The sequence below is a fragment of the Drosophila suzukii genome (genome assembly GCF_043229965.1).
Source record: "Drosophila suzukii chromosome 2 unlocalized genomic scaffold, CBGP_Dsuzu_IsoJpt1.0 scf_2c, whole genome shotgun sequence".
Lineage (NCBI taxonomy): Eukaryota > Metazoa > Arthropoda > Insecta > Diptera > Drosophilidae > Drosophila > Drosophila suzukii.
In genome coordinates, this window is record NW_027255896.1 from 3998316 (window position 1) to 4017566 (window position 19251).

Consider the following 19251-nt stretch of genomic DNA (forward strand, 5'->3'; position numbering starts at 1 on the left):
AACGCAAGAAGCACAAGTCCACGAAAAACCAACGCGCAGATCAATCCTTTACTCTGCCAACAAGTCCAGTACATTTAGAATGTATGCAAAGTCGACAGTAAATAAAAACGTCATTAGGTGACGATACAAACTGACAAACTTTTCTTGAACAAAAGAGACCCATTTTTTTAAGTTTTTAAATTTATATATTAAAAATGTGAAAAGTTATTTATAAATTTTGAAATAAAAAAATGCAAAGAATTGTAAATACCTCACTCATTTTGACACTGGGATCAAAAAATAAAAACGTAGACACAGAAGTATAAGAGCGCATAGAGACTGCGAAAGCGAGGGAGCGCGGTACGGTACCCTGCAGTTCCACAATTGAGTTAAGCGCCCAATCATCACGAAGCCGACTGCGACGTCGGCAGAGAAGCCAGCGATGCCGGCAGAGCTGAGCGCAACGGCGGCAAAGCGACGCGCTCTCAGTCGGGTCCGCAAAGAGAACGCACAAAAAAGTAATTTTGGGCTCTCCCTCTCTCGTCAAGTCTCAGACGAAAAAGTGCGCGTGATGGGAAGGAGGCCCAGCAACTAAAATATATAGACTTTTGTGCACCCTTGCCTTTTGAATAATGCGACATTTGTTCGTAAATGATAAAAGAACCATTTAAAATAAAAGGTTTCTGTTTTAAAATATTTGTATTTCTTAAACAAATTTATAGGTTTATTAATATTATTTAATAATATGTGAAGTTTTAAGAATATATTTTTATAAACCGATTTGCATAGTCGGATACGTCTATAAATACCCTGCTTTTATGTGCAAGATGCATAGACCAAACGGGACATGCCAAAAAAACAGAACAACAACGGATTAGCGGAACCGTTGTTATTGTTGCTTGTTGTTTTTCTGGAAGGCACGCTACTTTTTTCGTCTTTTTCACTTGGGTTTACTTATGTGAAGGAGTTAGAATTGCACGCAATTAAGGTAGTTAAATAAAATAAACCAGTGGTTTAAAAGTGATACCTATACGATTCCCAGGTAAGTCTGTCGCAGACCAATATTTATTTAATCAGTGAGAGTAAAAACAAGTTAATGTATATTAAAAAAATTGAAAATAGAAGATTCCCAAAAAACACGTGGCGGAAAAAAAATAGCTGTGAAAAATATTAATTTTTGACGTGAAAAACAACAAACGATGCATATAAATAAACAAATTAATGAATCTGTGAAAAAATTTGAAAATCTTATTGAGTGCTAAGTTCCTAGGGACCAAAAATAAGAGATGTTCGTTTTTATAACTTATGATTTTTTGTATTAATAACATTAAAGCACAATTTTTATTTTTGTGTAAGTAAACGAACATGGCTATTTAAATAAAAGTCTCAAACATCTCTAATTTTCCGTCCCTGGAAAAGTGGTATTTTTTCCGCATCTGCAAAATAAATAAATGATTTAATAAATAATAAAAAAAATACATAAATAATTTTTTACAACAAAATAAAATAGATCAAGTGACCGAAAACAAAAGTTTGCAAATTTCTTCTCGATATTTTTTTAATTTTCTTATATTTTTAGACAAGGCTGATGGTAAATCTATAAAAAAAATGGAGGGCTAAGTCGTTCCATCTTAAGCATATTATCCGAGGAACTTGTTCTGTCCCACAACTTGGAGGGTGGCAAAACAAGAAGAGGCTCAGACTACCCAAATTTCGCCCGTGCCTTATTAAGTAAGTTTTTGTTGAGGCTGAAAACTATTGTTTGTAAGTTTAATTTTTAAAAGACTTCTGGGATTTTTACATTGAATGCCAAAGATAACATTTCTTTTATTATAAATAAATCTTACAAATAACGATTACTTTCGGTCACTCGTTTTTATTCTCGTCTTGTTTTATTTTTAAAACTAATTTTTTTCTAATACTAGATGCAATCGCCCTGGTGGATCCCTCGGAGCCTCCCGAAAAGGCGCTGCAGAAGGCAATGCGGTGCGTTAAAAACTTGAGTTGTACCAAAAAAAAGGCAACGCCGGCACCAGATGCTGAGAAGGAGGTGCCAGCGACCCCGATAACACCGGAAACCCCCGAGCTCAAATTTTAAAATAAACAAAAAAAAATAAAAATTACAACTGAAATTTTATTTGCTGCTAAGCGCTCAACGTGTGCTGAATGTGCGCTTTTTCGCTGCTTGAATGAGCGCTCAACATGTGCTGAACGTGCGCTTTTTCAGCTGCTCAATCGAGCGCTCAACATGTGCTGAACGTGTGCTTTTTCAGCTGCTCAATCGAGCGCTCAACATGTGCTGAACGTGTGCTTTTTCTGCTGCTCAAAAAAGCGCTCAAGAGGGTGCTCAAAAAAGCGCTCAATGCGTGCTATTTTTTGAGCACTGATGAACCCTAGGACATGCCTATGTTAATTTCAGCACATAGCTCCATACAAATTGTGCGCTCATTGAGCGCTGAGTGATGAGCTTTTTGCAGTGATTGAGTGCTCAATAAGCGCTGAATGGTACTGCAGGGTAGCTATCGACTGAGCGTGGCTTGCGAAACACAAACAAAATACACACAACAGTTTTAACGAAAGGAAATGGGAAACAACAACAAACTGCACGAGCAGCATAAAGTTACAATAACAATTGCACAGGCTTAGTCTTAATTAAAAATTCATTTTTGTTAAAATTGCTATTATAAAATTAGACAATAAACACAAAAAACAAATTTAAAACTTATAGCGGTTTTAATTTTACAAACGGTATGCATGGTACACCATAATGTATCAAAAATATTAGCATTTATTTTTTGGCTTTTAATCAAACCAAAAGCGAATTTCAATAAAAACAAGAAAGGAAGTTAGCTTCGGCAAGCCGAAGCTTATATACCCTTGCAGCTATAATTATTAAATTTAAAAAAACAAAAAATTATATTCCCAATAGTATAAGATAATATGTGAAAAAACACCGAAGCTATAATTTGTTTCATATTATTTTTCCACCAATTTTACGACCGTTCCTATGGCAGCTATATGATATAGTCTTCCGATTTTGATAAAATTAAATTCGAAATTCAAAACTAAATAAAAAATGTTATTTCCAAGCTTAGGAGGTTATATGCTAAAAAACACCAAAGATATAATTTTTTTTAATTTGTTTTTCCTATTATTCCTATGGGAGCTATAAGACATAGTTGTCCGATCCGGCTGGTTCCGACTTATATACTACCTGCAAAAGATATAAGACTTTTGGGAAAGTTTCAGCCCGATAGCTTTAAAACTAAGAGACTAGTTTGCGTAGAAACGGACGGACATGGCTAGATCGACTCGTCTAGTCATGCTGATCAAGAATATATATACTTTATGGGGTCGGAAACGTCTCCTTCACTGCGTTGCAAACTTCTGACTGAAATCATTATACCCTCTGCAAGGGTATACAAATTTATCACACAAGGGAAATTGTCTTATGTTAAAGTTAGACCTATCAATTTTAACGAATTAACTTCCGAGTGAAAACTGGAACAGGTTGGTATACTTTATAGGGTCGGAAACGCTTCTTTCTGCATAGTCACATAGTTTCCAACGAATGCAAAATACCCTTTTACTTTTGCGTTTTTTATTCCGACTTTGATTAGTTTTTCTTCAATACAGTACGCAAACTAGAAGACTTTTGTTAAAAAATAATTATATTAAAAAATATTTTCGCTTCAATAATTTAACAAAATAACCAAACAAAATACACTGTTTTTATTATTTATACAGTTTACAATTTAATTTTACGTTTAAATATTTTACTTCAAAGCCCTAAAAAACAATTTGGTATTTAGACTAACTTAGAAATAGAAAATACAGTGTTCATATATTTTGCAAATCGTTTGATTTAAAGTGTATTTTTCTTGTATTCCGCAAAACATGAATTGATTTCCGTTTTGATTTGTATGTATACATAGAGATTTTTTGAATATAGTTTCTATGTTTAAGCTGTAATTATACACACAAATATTTATTTTTGAGTTTCCCTTAGCGTGAGCAAAATGCTATTAATAAATAATTATTTATAATTTTCGCATGTCTCAGGTTTGTCTTTTACAAACTTATTTGTGTTTCGGAAATTGTACTTTGATGATTTATTTTCATTTCTGTAAGCTAGTCTATATATTCCTAGGTTTTTAATAATTGTTTAGGTTGGTTTGCAACTCTTGTTTTTTTTAGTTTTGTTGAGTACAAATGTTAAAAAAAAATTTTAAAACACATTTTTGTCTTTCTTTATTTTGCGCTTAAAAATATGTATTTGGAATTAGAGCGAAGGTTTCTCATTTTTTTGTAGTGAGTAAGGGATTAGGAATATAGTAGAACTTACTTGTATACAAGAATTAAGAGGAGTTTACCCATATGGAATTAAAGAAAGCTTTGAGTTGATTCTTTTTGTGTTTAAATATCAATGGCTCCTCTCGTTGTTGTGCTGTGAATTACAATTATTTTGCTCTGATCTTACTTTTGTAAATGCCGACGAAAATTCTTTCTGCATTGGAAGTCTGCCTGCAGACGTTTTCTTTTAATAGAAAAAGCCACTCCTACGCCGTGGGAAAAGTGTTTAAAAATAATTCAACTAAATTAAAATATAAATCTTAGGCCTCTAAGTAAAAGTGAATTGTAAGTTAATCGAGGATGTATCTAAAATCTCATTGGGGGAAATTCGGAAATTCGTCCGATGAGATTTTTGCTACAGTCATATAGGTCATATACGCAAATCAAAGGGGTTTTTTTGCTGCTCCACTGAATGGTAAAACGTGATTGGACTGGCCGTGTTTTATTGTTGGTTAAATTAAAAACCAGAACGATTAACAAGTTTTGGCAACTCTATAAGCTGAAAGTAAATAAATAAATAAATTTAATTAAAGTCACATTTGCTAGCTTTTTTTTGAAAACGGAACAAATTGATGGAGCCCAATGATTGTAAAACAATACAAATAGCCGAAAAAGAAATAAAAAAAAATTTACTATATTTGGAAAAATTAACGGTAACTTAAGGGGATCATAAATGCGGGGGCTATATTTTCGCAGAGATAATAATGTGTTCTTTCAATCCTCTATAATAAGTAAAAATTTAAGGAAATTAAAAAAAAAATTGTTTTAGTGTCTAATTATTTAGAAACACACATTATGTATATGACAAATTAGTAAAAAGTTATGGGCAATTTGAACTTTTTAAAATGAAACTAAACCTCTTACAAAGTGAAACAAAAAACGAGGAAGAACGCTATAGTAGACTGCCTCAAATATTATAGATACATAAACCGGTTTCTAATCAATTTAATTTATTGAGTAATGTTTCGATGAAGACATAAAATCAAATGTACACTGAAAAAATCTTCAAAAATGTGGACGCCAGCCAGATTATACCAGATTATATGGAACAAACAAACAAACTTCCGGGATCCCCTAGAATGTGTGTGCTTACACCCTTTTAATCTAGTAACTGGTAAGAATCGTTCGTCTTTGCAATTATATTTATTCCTAAAATAGTATTCAATAATGTTGCTCAAAACTTAATGCAGTGTTCTAAAACCCTGTGAAACAAAAACGGCGTACTTACAATTAATTAAATACGAATGTAGCAGGTCAATCATGTTGATTTATTATTGATTCATGGGTGGCATGGGGCATATGGTACACTTGGTGCTATCCATAAAATTTGGCGGGCTATCTGTAAAACAAATAAGAGAATAAAAAGGTGGTGTTGATCATTAGCCTTTTCAAGGTCAATTTGTGAAAAATATCCCAAGTCCCAGTATCGCCCTTTTTAGAAAGACCTGACTCGACTCCCGCTTTGCATTTGCTTTTTTACTGGATACCGATCTGGTATTGGTTTCAGTTCAGCTTACCATGCATGTGGTTTAGGTGTCTACTGCCAGTATTGTCTTGGTGGGGGCTGTAGAGACAAGCCAGGGGAGGCAAATTGTATAGCGGTGGAGGCGGAGGTGGCATGGCCAATAACTGCTGTTGCTGGAGCTGCTGATATTGGCTGCGGATGTGCATGTATGCTGTTGCCGTCGGCGGTCTAGAAAGCTGAATGGCAGCAATGGGCTTGGTCGGTCGGGGTGTGAGTGTGCTGGGTGGAGTACTTGTGCCCTGACATGGACTGTTCATGTTGAGGGTGACCGCGTTTTTCGATATTTGCTGCAGCAACCGGCAGTCGGCTGCAGTATAGACCGGTGGGGATGGCTCGTTTTGCGAGCTGCACTGTGGCTGCTGGTACTGCAAGTGATAATGATGCTGCTGGTGCACGTAACCGCTGTCACAAGACGAGATGGAACCTGTTGGGTGTGAAATTATGGTAAACAATATGTCTCAGACGGCCGTGAAATGGTGACCGTTTTTCAGGATTCATTTCATAGCTCCACGAGGCGCGAGTATGCCTGAGTTTAAGAGTGCGCTTTTATACAGCCGACAACCAACCAAACCCAATCCAACCACCAAAAACTATATTTTTTCAAATGCAAGCAGGGAACAGAGTCTTTAGTGCAATTATCGATGTATAAATGTTTGTCGACGAAAATGAGGATACAGAATATATATGAACCCCGATTTCTGAGTATAACAATAAAGAATTTTATAATCATAAAAAATATTTCAGCATTAAGACTTGCCATTAAATGTAGTTGCACTTCATTAAAAATGCTGCTTATAACTATACTACTACGAATACTAGTTATACGTATGCCAGTGTTGGTGAAGGTACTTCCGTTTTTATCTAGGTAAGGTAAAGGTATAAAATATTCCCAGTACCTAGGTAAAGGTAAAAATGTTTTTATTTTTGGTTTCTTCCTATTTTATTTTGTTCTTAATTGTTTTTGTTTATTTGACTTTTTCCGCCATGTCAATGATTCATTACTGGGTTTGTGCTTTAAGCCTAGTACTCAGATCGACGAAAACCGCGAACTAACCATAGGAGTGAGCAAGAGGCAAATATGCGGCTAACGCTTTTCGTCGGGTCTGTTTAAGCTAAAAAAATACCAGAAAAAATACCAGATTTCGCGAGTGAATTTTCGATGAACGGCGTTAGCCGCGGCCCAATGAATAAGAAATTTAATGGCGGTGTTCGTGCAAAGGCGATGTGGAAACTAAAAATTAAAAATGGAAGGAAAACCCGAAAATCGGATGCAGGAGGTTAGTGCAGGTCAAATAGGACGCCAAATCCAAGCTTATGTCCTTTATTGTGGGATTTCACCGACAGGAAGCAATTCCACAAAAGGGGCACATTTGCAGAATAGTTACAATTTGAAACGAAACGTAACTATAACGTGCATGTGGCGGACTTAGTTTTTTTAATGTTGCAGTAGGAATCTATGTAAAAACCTTAAGGGGTTTTGTTAGTACACTTGTATAACGAAAAAAAATGTCGATTTCTGGGAATATTTTATAAAAAAAAATATTTCCAGAACGGTTAATCTGAAATCGAAAATTTAAAAACATTTCGTTAGTTTATTTGTGTCTCGTCGCTGAAGAATGTCGATTACAGCGAAAATAGCAGAAGTTTGAACGAAAAATGTACTTTTTCCATGTTAAAACAATCGTTCTTTGGCTTTAAAATATCAAAATTGATTACAAAAAAACCTTTGTTCAGCGAAAAGAATTTTTTTTGATAAGTAGCATTTTTGCGAAACCGAGTTTGTACTTTTTGCAATGTAAGCAAAGAAACATACATACATACATACATCATATTTTGCTTATATGGTGTGTGTGAAAGTTTGTTTTCATATGTAAAGAAGGTTAGTATATTTGTTTAAGAAATTAATAAAAAAAAAATTACTTAACATTGAACGTTTTTATGCGACACAGCCGAATTCATTTATTTATTTTTTCTCAGCTGATAGAGAGGCCAGATGACCAAAAACAGATGTACTGACTTCTTTGCTTTGATAACTTCATAAATGGCATTCGTAAAATAAAATACGACTGAACTGGATTGCCGCTAAGTGGAGAAGCGGCATGTTAAAAAAAATTGCGTGATATCTTGAATGCGTAAAATCAAATTCATGCATTTATTTATTCTCAGCTGATAGAGATGCCAAACGGGTAATAATAATATTATATATTATATTTAAAACGGGTGGTTTGATTGCTTTCAGAATTTCATAAACCGAAGTCGTTAAAAAAAAATTACAAAAACTAATTTCAATTGCCGGTTAGTAAAGAAAAATCCTATTAGGAACAGGTCGGATTTGTTTACTTCTTACGATTGGCGTTGACACCTAATATGCGAGCGTGTATTTGTGGGTATTTTTTTTTAAACGGAAAACGTTGTTTGTTTTTAATTAAAATCTAAATTTTATTTAACCATAAATTTCCATTTAATCGGAAAAATTGATTTTAATTCACAAACAAATTTATTTGGCTCCAAAGTGCATTCAAAATGCTTAAATCAATTGAACAGAAATGTATACGTAACTTACGGGTTTTTCACAGACATGTCCATAAATAATAATAATTTAAGTCGTTTTAATAACGACGAGTTGCTTAAAGCTAAACAACAAAAAATGATCACAGGAGACCTGGGCAAGGGGACTATGGGGTAACATTGCAAAGGAGCAAAGCAAAAAGGTGATAAGGGGAAGGGTGATAACGGTTTAGTTTATTGAGTGTTAAGTCCGAGGAATTAAAAAATGTACCTTTTAATAATTTATTTTACCATTTTAAAATGTTGTTAAAATCTGTCCTACCACTTTTAGGATCAGTATCTTAACCGCAAAGTCGCGGCGAGAAAACTAGTTTGTAATAATTGCTTTGCCTTGCGCGCAGCTGAAACTCCTAGTATTGGTCAGCATGAACGGCCACCTCGAGGTATTTCTCTTTTTCGGCGCTGGAGGTGGAGAGACCTACACTCATGGAGCGTCAAATAAAGGCTCCCCGAAGTAAATTAGTAAAATCCAGTAACTAGTCTGAGTGCGAGGGTAAGAATAGCTGAATGAGAAGGAAGAGAAACATCCACGGGTCTAAGTAAGAGGGAATATGGAGCCTTGTGCGGTGTCTCGTGTCAGCCGGGTTACCGTGTTGCGCTTGCGAGCAGCTTTCTCTGCGCAACGCGGCGGCCTGACTGTCCACGAGACGCGCTAGAAAGGATCCATTTCGGCCACCCTCTTTCGGGTCTATGTGGGTTTCTGAGCGGTGCTTGTGTCAGCTACGTTGCCGTGTTGCGCTTTTAAGCAGCGCTGGAAAGGATCCCTTCCGGCCTCCCACGCGGACATGGTACACGCCATTATACGGAAACGGACGGCTTTATATCCTTTGGGTAATCGAGTTGCGCTGGCCGGTCCCTGGCCTAGGAAAGGTCCTTACATTCATTAGATCATATTGTAAAGCTAAGCTCTGCGAGCTCTTTATATCACAGGAATAACTTAAAGTCATTTGCGTACATAATGTAAAAGGGATCGGACCAAAGTAACTTCCTTGTGGTACATCTAAAGCAGTGGTCGGCACACACATACCATCACAAGTTTGCCTTGCATTAGTGTGAGTGTAACAAACACGAAGTTTGCGCGCGGCGTGCTGAAGCGAGACGTTTCTCTGCTTTGCACTGAGATCCTCTGCCGCAGCAACAAAAAAGCGCGCCGAAGTTGAGACAAAAATGACCCGAAGACCCATGCCGAAGTCACACGAACATGTACGTTATACGTGAGCGAGCAGAGGATGGGCAGAACACTTCCCTATGCTCACTAGATAGGCCGCTGCCGACCACTGATCTAAAGTAACTCAGATTACGTATTAAAGAGTGTTCTGAAAAAAAATTTAAATACTCTTGTAGTTCTAATTTCTGGAATAGTATCACGTGGTTTACAGAATTGAACGCTTTATTAAAATCAATCACCAAGAAAATTTGTTCTAAAAGCAATTATTACAAACTAGCTTTCTCGCCCCGACTTTGCGGTTAAGATACTGTTCCTAAAAGTGGTAGGACAGATTTTAACAACATTTTAAAATGGTAAAATAAATTATTAAAAGGTACATTTTTTAATTCCTCGGACTTAACACTCAATAAACTAAACCGTTATCACCCTTCCCCCTATTACCTTTTTGCTTTGCTCCTTTGCAATGCTACCCCATAGTCCCCTTGCACAGTTATTTAAAAGCAATGTTGGTATCTCTGGTGCGCGTGAACATTTAAAACTATGTTGGCTTAGATTTTAGCTTAATGTATTTAATAGTGGAAACCTTAGCTCGCAAATAACTGTTGACCGAAAAGGTCATACTCTCTCGCTCTCGCTCTGAGCAAGAGCCTCTTGCTGCCTTCATTTATGTTTTCTGATGAGCACTTTTCGTTGAGCTCTTTGTATGTCGCTCTTTCAACGAGCATTCCGTAAAGAGCGGAACGAGAAACGCTCGCATAATAAGGGTCAGCAAAAGACCGATTGACCGAAAATTTCAAAGCAAACGGTCTTGACATTTACTTCCGTTGTTGTAAAAAAGAAATAATATAATTTCTTTAATAAAACAATTTAAATTTATTTTCAAATATTTCAATTTACGATCGCAATTAATATATTTCGTCTGCAAAGCAGACGCTTAACGATTTGCTTGCCTATGCGTGTGAATGTAAACCAATACATACGCAAAAGACCTTTTGCTTCACTGCCCTGCAGTTCCACAATTAAGAATAAGCCTCCAATCATCACGAGCAGCGGCAAAGAGACGCTCTCTCAGTCGGGGTCCGCAAAGAGAACGCACAAGAAGTACTTTTGGGCTCTCCCTCTCTCGTTATGTCTCAGCTGGAAAAATGCGGGTGAACCCAGTCGTAAGTTGCGGAACGTGTTTTAAAAAAACATAGTTCTGGGGCGTACCTTTTTTACGCAAAACAGCACGCATGCAAATTTTCCAAGGCAAATGTGCGTGCTGGGTGCATTCTATTGCGGTGCCTTCTAGAAGTTTTTCAGAATAATGCATCCAGAAGCATATTCCGAAAGAAAAAGTTCTGGGTCGTATCTTTTTTACGCAAAACAGCACGCATGCAAATTTACCCAGCAAAATGTGCGTGCTGGGGGCAGTCTTTTGGGTGCCATCTGGGTGTATTTCAATATAGTGCGTCCACGTGCATTTTAGTGGGAATGTAAAAAAACCAAACTCAAACCCAAAGGTTGCCGATGCCCATTTTTTTACAATCGTCCTTTTTCGGAACTGTTCTCTTGACAAACAAATAATAAAGACAAAAGGGAACATGCAAGGAAGCGAGCGGTTTTTCTTGTCTCTTGCATTTCTCGTCAGTTGCATTTTTAGTTCTGAAAAGTGAAGTTCGTGCCACGTGTTTTGAAAAAGTTTGTTGCTTTCTGCCACCAATTTTACATCAATATTTTCACAGGTAAGTAAAGTGTAGATAATTTAGTTCAATATGAACACAATAAAATAACACAGTACATGTACACTGAACATTCAAACTAAAAACATATTAAACAAATAAAATAATAACTATTTGTGTGTAAATTGTACATACAAAATAAACATATTGTATATTTGTAATGGATATACACATATTTCAAAATATATAATATTCAATTTGCTTTATATTTTTCAGAATCGCAAAAAATGAATGGGCACACCAAGGACTGAACTGCGTAAATGACAAAAGTACATAAACAAGAAGGAAGCACCAAAGCACCGTACAGAAGGGGAGTTACTCCGATTAAAAATTAGTTGCGTTCTTGAATATTGAAATGAAAATAAATATGAAATTGAAATCCAGTTTTATGTATTCCTGGGGAAAATTAGGTGCATTCCTGGGTCCATGTTACAGGTGCATTAAAAAAGAATACACCCAGAATGTGTTTACTATGTTGCTTCCAGGTGCATTAAAAAAGAATACACCCAGAAGGTGTTTAGTATGTTGCTTCCAGGTGCATTAAAAAAGAGTACACCCAGAATGTGTTTAGTTTGTTACTTCCAGGTGCATTCCAGATATATGCTTCCAGAAGCATGCAACGGGTGCATTATTTTTTGTCCCGCACCCGTGTAAAAAGAATGGACAGACTCATCACTTCCGGAACACCTTTTTGATGCCATTTCATAATGAAAGAACGCATGCTGGAATGCTGTCATTTACGACTGGGAAGGCAAGGAGGCCCAGCAATTAAAATAGCTAGACTTTTGTGCACCCTTGCCCTTAAAATAATGCGACATTCTTTCGTAAATGTAAATACAACCAATTAAAATAATAGGTTTGGGTTTTAAAATATTTGTATTTCTTAAAAAAAATGTATATGTTTATTAATATTATTTATTAATATGTGAAGTTTTAAAAATATATATTTGTATTTACGATTTGCATAGTCGGTTTTATAGACATAATAAATACCCTGCTTTTATGAGCAAGGTGCATAGACCAAACGGGACATGCCAAAAAAACAGAGCAGCAACGGATTAGCGGAACCGTTGTTGTTGTTGCTTGTTGTTTTTCTGGAAGGCACGCGAATTTTGTTTAAGGAGTTGCGAAGTTTAAAAAAAATAAATTATTTGTAAGTAAAACACGTCAAGCGGGTTTGGTGGGTAAAAATCAACTGAATATTCTTTATTGATAATGTTTTAAAGAAAACTTAATTTAGGTTTACAGGAGTGCTTATTAGGTTTTCTTACGAATTATTCTGGTCGACATGTGTAAGATCGTTGGCCTCTAGTTAGCCTGAATTTAATAACGATCGATGAACTATGCATTTCCTGTTTACTGTGTTATATTGCTTATTTGGATTTAATATTTTCTTAGAACTTATTTTGGTTGGCATGTGCCAGATCGTTAACCTGTGCATTTCCTGTTTGCTGTATTACTTTAATATATTGTTTATTTAGCATTTAATGAGTTAAGCAATTCTTGTACTTTATTATTAAGAGGTGGTAAAGAAGAAATTGGGTTTTGGACATATGTGGGAAGTGAAGTGGGGTTATACGTAACTCGCGCCTTTTTTCGTCTTTTTCACTTGCGTTTACTTATGTGAAGGAGTTAGAATTACCCGCAATGAACGTAGTTAAATAAAATAAACCAGTGGTTTAAAAGTGGTACCAATACGATTCGCAGGAAAGTCTGTCGCAGACCAATATTTATTTAAAAAGTGAGAGTATTTTATTTATTTATTTATTCTCAGGCTAAAAGGCAATTGAGAAATTACCTATAGCCTATGCTTTTCATTGTAGCTATAGCTACTGTGGCCTTAAGCTACGTTTGTTATATTACAATTTAAATTTTTACATTTCGACTATGTCTAGATTTTAAATTCCATGGTATAATTTTATTGCCTTTAAGAAATTCATGGAAGCTATGATAAAAAGTGAGAATAAAAACAAGTTAATGTATGTACAGTTTGTCAAATAATTCTTTGCAAAAGGAAAAATGTCATTAAAATTCATTTTAAAGTTGTATTTTTATTAACAAGAATAGGACTTATTTAATTTTTTCTTTTATATTATGGTTAAGGTGCTTAATATCTACAACTATGAATAAAAAACAGAACATATTTCAGCATGAAACTTAGGAAAAAACAACAAAAACAAAAATTCAGAACATAATCAGTTGTCAATTAATTCTTTGCAAAATGTAAACAGTAGCTAAAGAAAGACACAAAACAAAGTAACGGTAACTAAATTTCGAGAAAAATGAACACGTTCGTTTTTGTTATGTTCTTATCTCCCATGATCATTTCGAATTAACTATTAACAAGTGCACAAGTGATCCTAATCCGCTGTTTAAACAATGCCTGGCAAAAGAGTTGATGAAAACCTTATTCAATTAGTTTATTACAACTATTACAATAATAAAACGGCAAAGGAATTATCAACTATGTTTGATATTAAACTAAGGACAATTTACAACATAATTAATCGAGCGGAAAAACAAAACCGTCTGCATTTAAACAATTCTCCAGGCAGGCCACCAAAGCTTACCAGACGAGACCATTCAAAAATTTTGAAAAATATTAATAATAATCCGCAAACTACACTTAGGCAGTTGGCTCTGGACTTAAAAAATGATTGCAACAAAATAGTGAGCCACGAGACCATCAGAAAAGTTCTCAACACACACAAATACTCTTCCCACGTAGCCAGAAAGAAACCTTTGCTTTCTGCTATTAACATCGATAGGCGGCTAAAATTTTCTATTGCCAATGCTAACAGGCCGGCGGAGTACTGGAATGACGTGATTTTTTGTGATGAGACCAAAATAATGTTGTACTATCATGATGGACCCAGCAAGGTTTGGAGAAAGCCCAACACAGCCTTAAAACAGAAGAATATCATACCAACAGTGAAGTTTGGAAAGCTATCCGCAATGGTTTGGGGATGTATTTCATCCAAGGGCGTCGGAGAACTCCTAATTTTTAACGACATTATGACCAAAGAATTTTATTTGGATATTTTGAAAAAAGAATTGACCAAAAGCGTCGTTGATTTTGGCTTCATTAACCCTCAAAACCCAAATAAGCTTCAGTACAAGCTTTATCAAGACAACGACCCCAAGCACAAATCGTGGATTTGTAGGAACTGGCTGCTGTATAACTGCAGCAAAGTAATTGACACTCCTGCCCAGAGTCCTGACTTGAACCCAATCGAAAACTTGTGGGCTTTATTAAAGAAGAAGGTGGCTAAACGCGGTCCGACCAATAAAAATGCTTTGATCAAAGCGATCCATGAGGAATGGAAGAAAATACCTGAGTATTATGACTTAAATCAACTTATTCAATCTATGCCTCGTCGCCTGAATGCTGTCTTGGATGCCAAAGGACACCACACTAAATATTAGAAAAATAACGGTTATATTTTATATGATTTCGTTTCGAATTTAACCAATGCTTACATTTTGCAAAGAATTAATTGACAACTGATTATGTTCTGAATTTTTGTTTTTGTTGTTTTTTCCTAAGTTTCATGCTGAAATATGTTCTGTTTTTTATTCATAGTTGTAGATATTAAGCACCTTAACCATAATATAAAAGAAAAAATTAAATAAATCCTATTCTTGTTAATAAAAATACAACTTTAAAATGAATTTTAATGACATTTTCCCTTTTGCAAAGAATTATTTGACAAACTGTATATTAAAACAAAGGAAAATAAAAGACTCCCAAAAAGTAGCTGTGAAAAATATAAATTTTTGACGTGAAAAAAACAAGAAATGATGCATATATGTAAATAAACAAATAAATGAATCTGTGAAAGAATTGTAAAATCTTATTGAATGCATAGTTCCTAGAGATCAAAAATAAGAAAAGTTTGTTTTTAAAAATTATGTTTGTGGTTAAAATTCGTTAAAAATGAATATTAATAACATTAAACCACAGCTTATACTTTTATGTACGTTAGCAAACATGGCTACTTAAATAAAAGTCTCAACTTTTAGTCCCTGGAAAAGTGTTAGTTTTCCCGCAAATGCGAAATAAAAAAAACTAATAAGTAATACAAAGATATATAAATAATGTGTGGTATGTTTTTCTTTATAATTTTTTACAAAAAAATATATGAAATCGAGTGACCGAAAACAAAAATTTCAGAATTTCTTCTCTTGTTTTCTAAAACTTAGGCTTAAGTTTATTTGTAAGTTTAATTTTTAAAAGACTTCTGTGATTTTCTTTTAATGCCAAAGATAACATTTTCTTTATTATAAATAAAACTTACAAATAACGATTACTTTCGGTCACTCGTTTTTATTCTCGTCTCGTTCTATTTTCAAAACTAATTTTTCTTCTAATACTAGATGCAATCGCTCTGGTGGAGCCCTCGGAGCCTCCCAAAAAGGCGCTGCAGAAGGCAATGCGGTGCGTGAAGAATTTGAGCTGCACCAAAAAAAAGGCAACGCCGGCCCCAAATGCTGGCGAGGAGGTGCCAACGACTCCGTTAGGACCGGGAACCCCCGACCCAACATTTTAAAATAAAGATCTAAATAAATAAAAAAAATATATATAGAAATTAAATAAAACTGTAAATATATTTGCTGATACGCGATGAAAAGGTGCCTAACATGTGCTTTTTTGCTGCTTAAACGAGCGCTCAACGTGTGCTGGACGTGTGCTTTTTCTGCTGCTTAAACGAGCGTTCAACGTGCTCTAGTTTTTGAGCACTGATGAACCCTAGGACAAGCCTATGTTAATTTAAGCTCTCATTTTCATAGAAATTGTGCGCTCATTGAGCGCTCAGTGATTGAGTACTCAATAAGCGCTGAATGGTACTGCAGGGTGAACACGACAAAACGGAATTGGGACAACCAGAACAAAACAGAACAGAAAAAAAAAACGGTTTCGCTCTGATCGCAAGCGAGCTCATTCAAGAACCCATAGATCGGTTGCTCTCTGAGTCTTTTAGTAAAGAGTCGAGAAACGGTCGACAGTTATTTGCGAGCTCTGGTGGAAACTTAACAAAAAAGTTCGCCTTCAATGGCTGAGATTCATGGGTAGTCCCATAAATATAAAGAAACAGATATACGAGTATATATAAAGTAAGTGTGAGGCTGGAGGTTTAACCATCCGCACATGCATTTCAAACATGGTGCAATATCAATCAATTAAATTTAATTGGCTCTAAGTGCAATGTAATCACCTTTTTTCGTGTCAGTACACCAAGTGGTCTTTTGTTAGATAGGGTAACGCATGTGGACGACCTTGGTGTCTTACATTGTCTACCATGGTTAATTAGGATTCGTTCATAATAATAGCATAAACTAACTAAATGTAGCTGGGTCGCGTAGAATGGAATTTTTCAATATAAAAAACGGAAGTCGTTTGAACCCAACATTTTAGTTTTTTTACTACGTCCAGTCTCAAAAATTTGAATACAGCAACATGCTGAAGGCAACTGAGGGCCGCGCGTTCTACAGGCTGGAGAATGTAGTGGTGCGCGTGTATAAAGGAGACGCCAGAAGTTGGCTCCTAAAGACAGGGGTAGCCCTGGAAACGGTATGCCCATCATCGTCAGTGGGGTAGCACGCCATCCAATTTCCACGCCCAATTTAACGACCACAAACTTAATAAATCGCAAATATGAAAGATGACATCTCGGAAACTATCATAGAAAGAGAGCTGGGATTTCAGATTTAGATTCCGTACCCTTGTACGCAACGCCAGTTTGTCACGCCAATATGCCACACCCACTCTAACGCCCATAAACCGCTAGTAATGCTAGTAAAAAATGTTTAACGCCCATAACGCTTAAATCTGACTGCCGCCCACATACCCATAAATTGAGATCGCGGTTAGGTGGCGCATTATAATCTCGCTTTCCTGCTTCCATATCTCCATCTCCCTTTGGTCCCTTTAGCTGAGTAACGGGTGAAAATAGCCACAAATGGTAATGACCTCATTTATATAGAATCGACAACATCGGCAGGGACAGAGGCAGCGATGGAGCAACGCGCTGTTATAAATAGCAATTGGTAAACCTAAGTAAAGTTAGTTTTAATCCAACTCAATAAAAAAGTTTTTTAACAAAAATGTAAACCATCTTTTAACTTATATAAGTTATAGGGTCGGAAACGCTGTCTTTTACCTGTTACACACTTTCCGACAAATATTTTACTCTACGAGTAACGGGTATACAAATCGGACTACTATATCATGTATCTGCCATAGGAACACCTTGTCCCTTTTTAAGAAACTGTTCTTAAAAGTGGTAGGAAGGATTTTAACACCATTTTGCCATCTTAAAATTATTATAATAAATTTAAATAATTTAAAAAAATGTACAATTTTTAATTCCGCGGATTTAACACTAAATTAACCAATAATATATATTTGCCTCTTTCTTTCTCTTCGCCGTAATCCCTATACCCCATTTCGTTTACTCCATTTCACCTCCTTTGCAATATTACACCATTGTCCCTGTGCCTAGTCGTTATTATCATTCTTTTTAAAACGATTTAAATTATTATTATTTATGGACATGTCTGAGGAAAACCCGTTAGCTACGTATACATTTCTTTTCAATTGATTTAAGCATTTTGAATCACTTAGCAGCCAAATAAATTTGTTTGTAAATTAAAATCAATTTTTTCCGATTGGAAAATGATGATTAAATAAAAAATAGATTTTAATCGGAATCAAACCACTTTTTCCGTTAAAAAAAAAAACCCACAAATACACACTCGCAAGAAGTAAACGAATTCGTATTTCATATTTTCGTATTGTATTTTAACGATTGAGATTAATGAAGTGCTCAAAGCAAAGAAGACGTACACCTGTATTTGGCGATCTGACATCTCTATCAGCTGAAGAAAAAACTAGAGAAATTGCTTTAGTTTATGGCCTCCACTGTTAGATACCCTTTACTAAGGGAGTGCGACAGGGTTGGAGATATGCTCGATTGATTGCAAAATATTGATTATTCTTTGGTTATAACTTTTTAATAAGTGGTCCGATTTCAATAATTTTTGGCATGTAGGTAGATATTTAAAAATGTGGGCGCTAGACGGGTTTTAGTGTTGTAGTCGTTTGAATCTGCATGCAAAGTCTCAACATTCTAGCTCCTACAGTTTCCGAGATCTCTGCGTTCATACGGACAGACGGACAGACGGTCAAGAATATATATACTTTATGGGGTCTGAAACGCTTCCTTCTGCCTGTTACATACTTTCCGACGAATCTAGTATAGCCTTTTACTCTACGAGTAACGGGTATAAAAACACACCCACATACACACACACCTCTTATTTTGACATTGGGATCAAACAATAAAAATGTAGACACACAAGAACAAAAAAGTATAAGAGCGCGTAGAGCCTGCGAGAGCGCGAGAGAGTGGCTACCCTGCAGTACCATTCAGCGCTTATTGAGCACTCAATCACTGCAAAAAGCTCATCACTGAGCGCTCAATGAGCGCACAATTTGTATGGAACTAAGTGCTTAAATTAACATAGGCATGTCCTAGGGTTCATCAGTGCTAAAAAAAAAAAATAGCACGCATTGAGCGCTTTTTTGAGCACCCTTTTGAGCAGCAGAAAAAGCACACGTTCAGCACATGTTGAGCGCTCGATTGAGCAGCGGAAAAAGCACATATTCAGCACATGTTGAGCGCTCGATTGAGCAGCGGTAAAAGCACACATTCAGCACACGTTGAGCGCTAATTCAAGCAGCGAAAAAGCGCACTTTTAGCACACGTTGAGCGCTTAGCAGCAAAAAAAATTTCAGTTGTAATTTTTATTTTTATTTTTATTTGTTTATTTTAAAATTTGAGCTCGGGGGTTTCCGGTGTTATGGTCGCTGGCACCTCCTCCTCAGCATCTGGTGCCGGCGTTGCCTTTTTTTTGGTACAACTCAAGTTTTTAAC

The 19251-nt window shown here is 35.7% G+C and overlaps 1 protein-coding gene and 1 long non-coding RNA gene across 6 annotated transcripts in view; one reads left to right on the forward strand and one right to left on the reverse strand.

The window, feature by feature from the left end:
• PDZ-GEF (PDZ domain-containing guanine nucleotide exchange factor) overlaps positions 1-19251 on the reverse strand; it is a 109795-nt gene that overhangs the window by 43022 nt on the left and 47522 nt on the right. The window contains exons 6-8 of one of the 3 annotated variants that reach the window (XM_070998392.1): positions 5850-6281; positions 5561-5671; positions 4206-4831 (exon numbers count right to left, since the gene is read on the reverse strand). The exons of 1 other annotated variant lie outside the window; for it this stretch is intronic. In XM_070998392.1, coding sequence (XP_070854493.1) covers positions 5604-5671; positions 5850-6281 — 500 coding nt within the window. In that variant the 3' untranslated portion in view covers positions 4206-4831; positions 5561-5603. Of the gene's footprint in view, positions 1-4205; positions 4832-5560; positions 5672-5849; positions 6282-19251 lie in introns of those variants that run through there. One more of the 3 variants, XM_070998394.1, reaches the window with a different exon arrangement.
• On the forward strand, positions 352-2105 carry LOC139354126 (uncharacterized). 3 transcript variants are annotated; one of them, XR_011605205.1, is made up of 3 exons: positions 808-1021; positions 1559-1743; positions 1905-2105. It is a non-coding gene; the product is annotated as an uncharacterized lncRNA (long non-coding RNA). The 3 variants fall into 3 exon arrangements; XR_011605204.1 differs by having other exon boundaries at positions 822-1021; positions 1559-1710; XR_011605203.1 differs by having other exon boundaries at positions 352-1021; positions 1559-2105.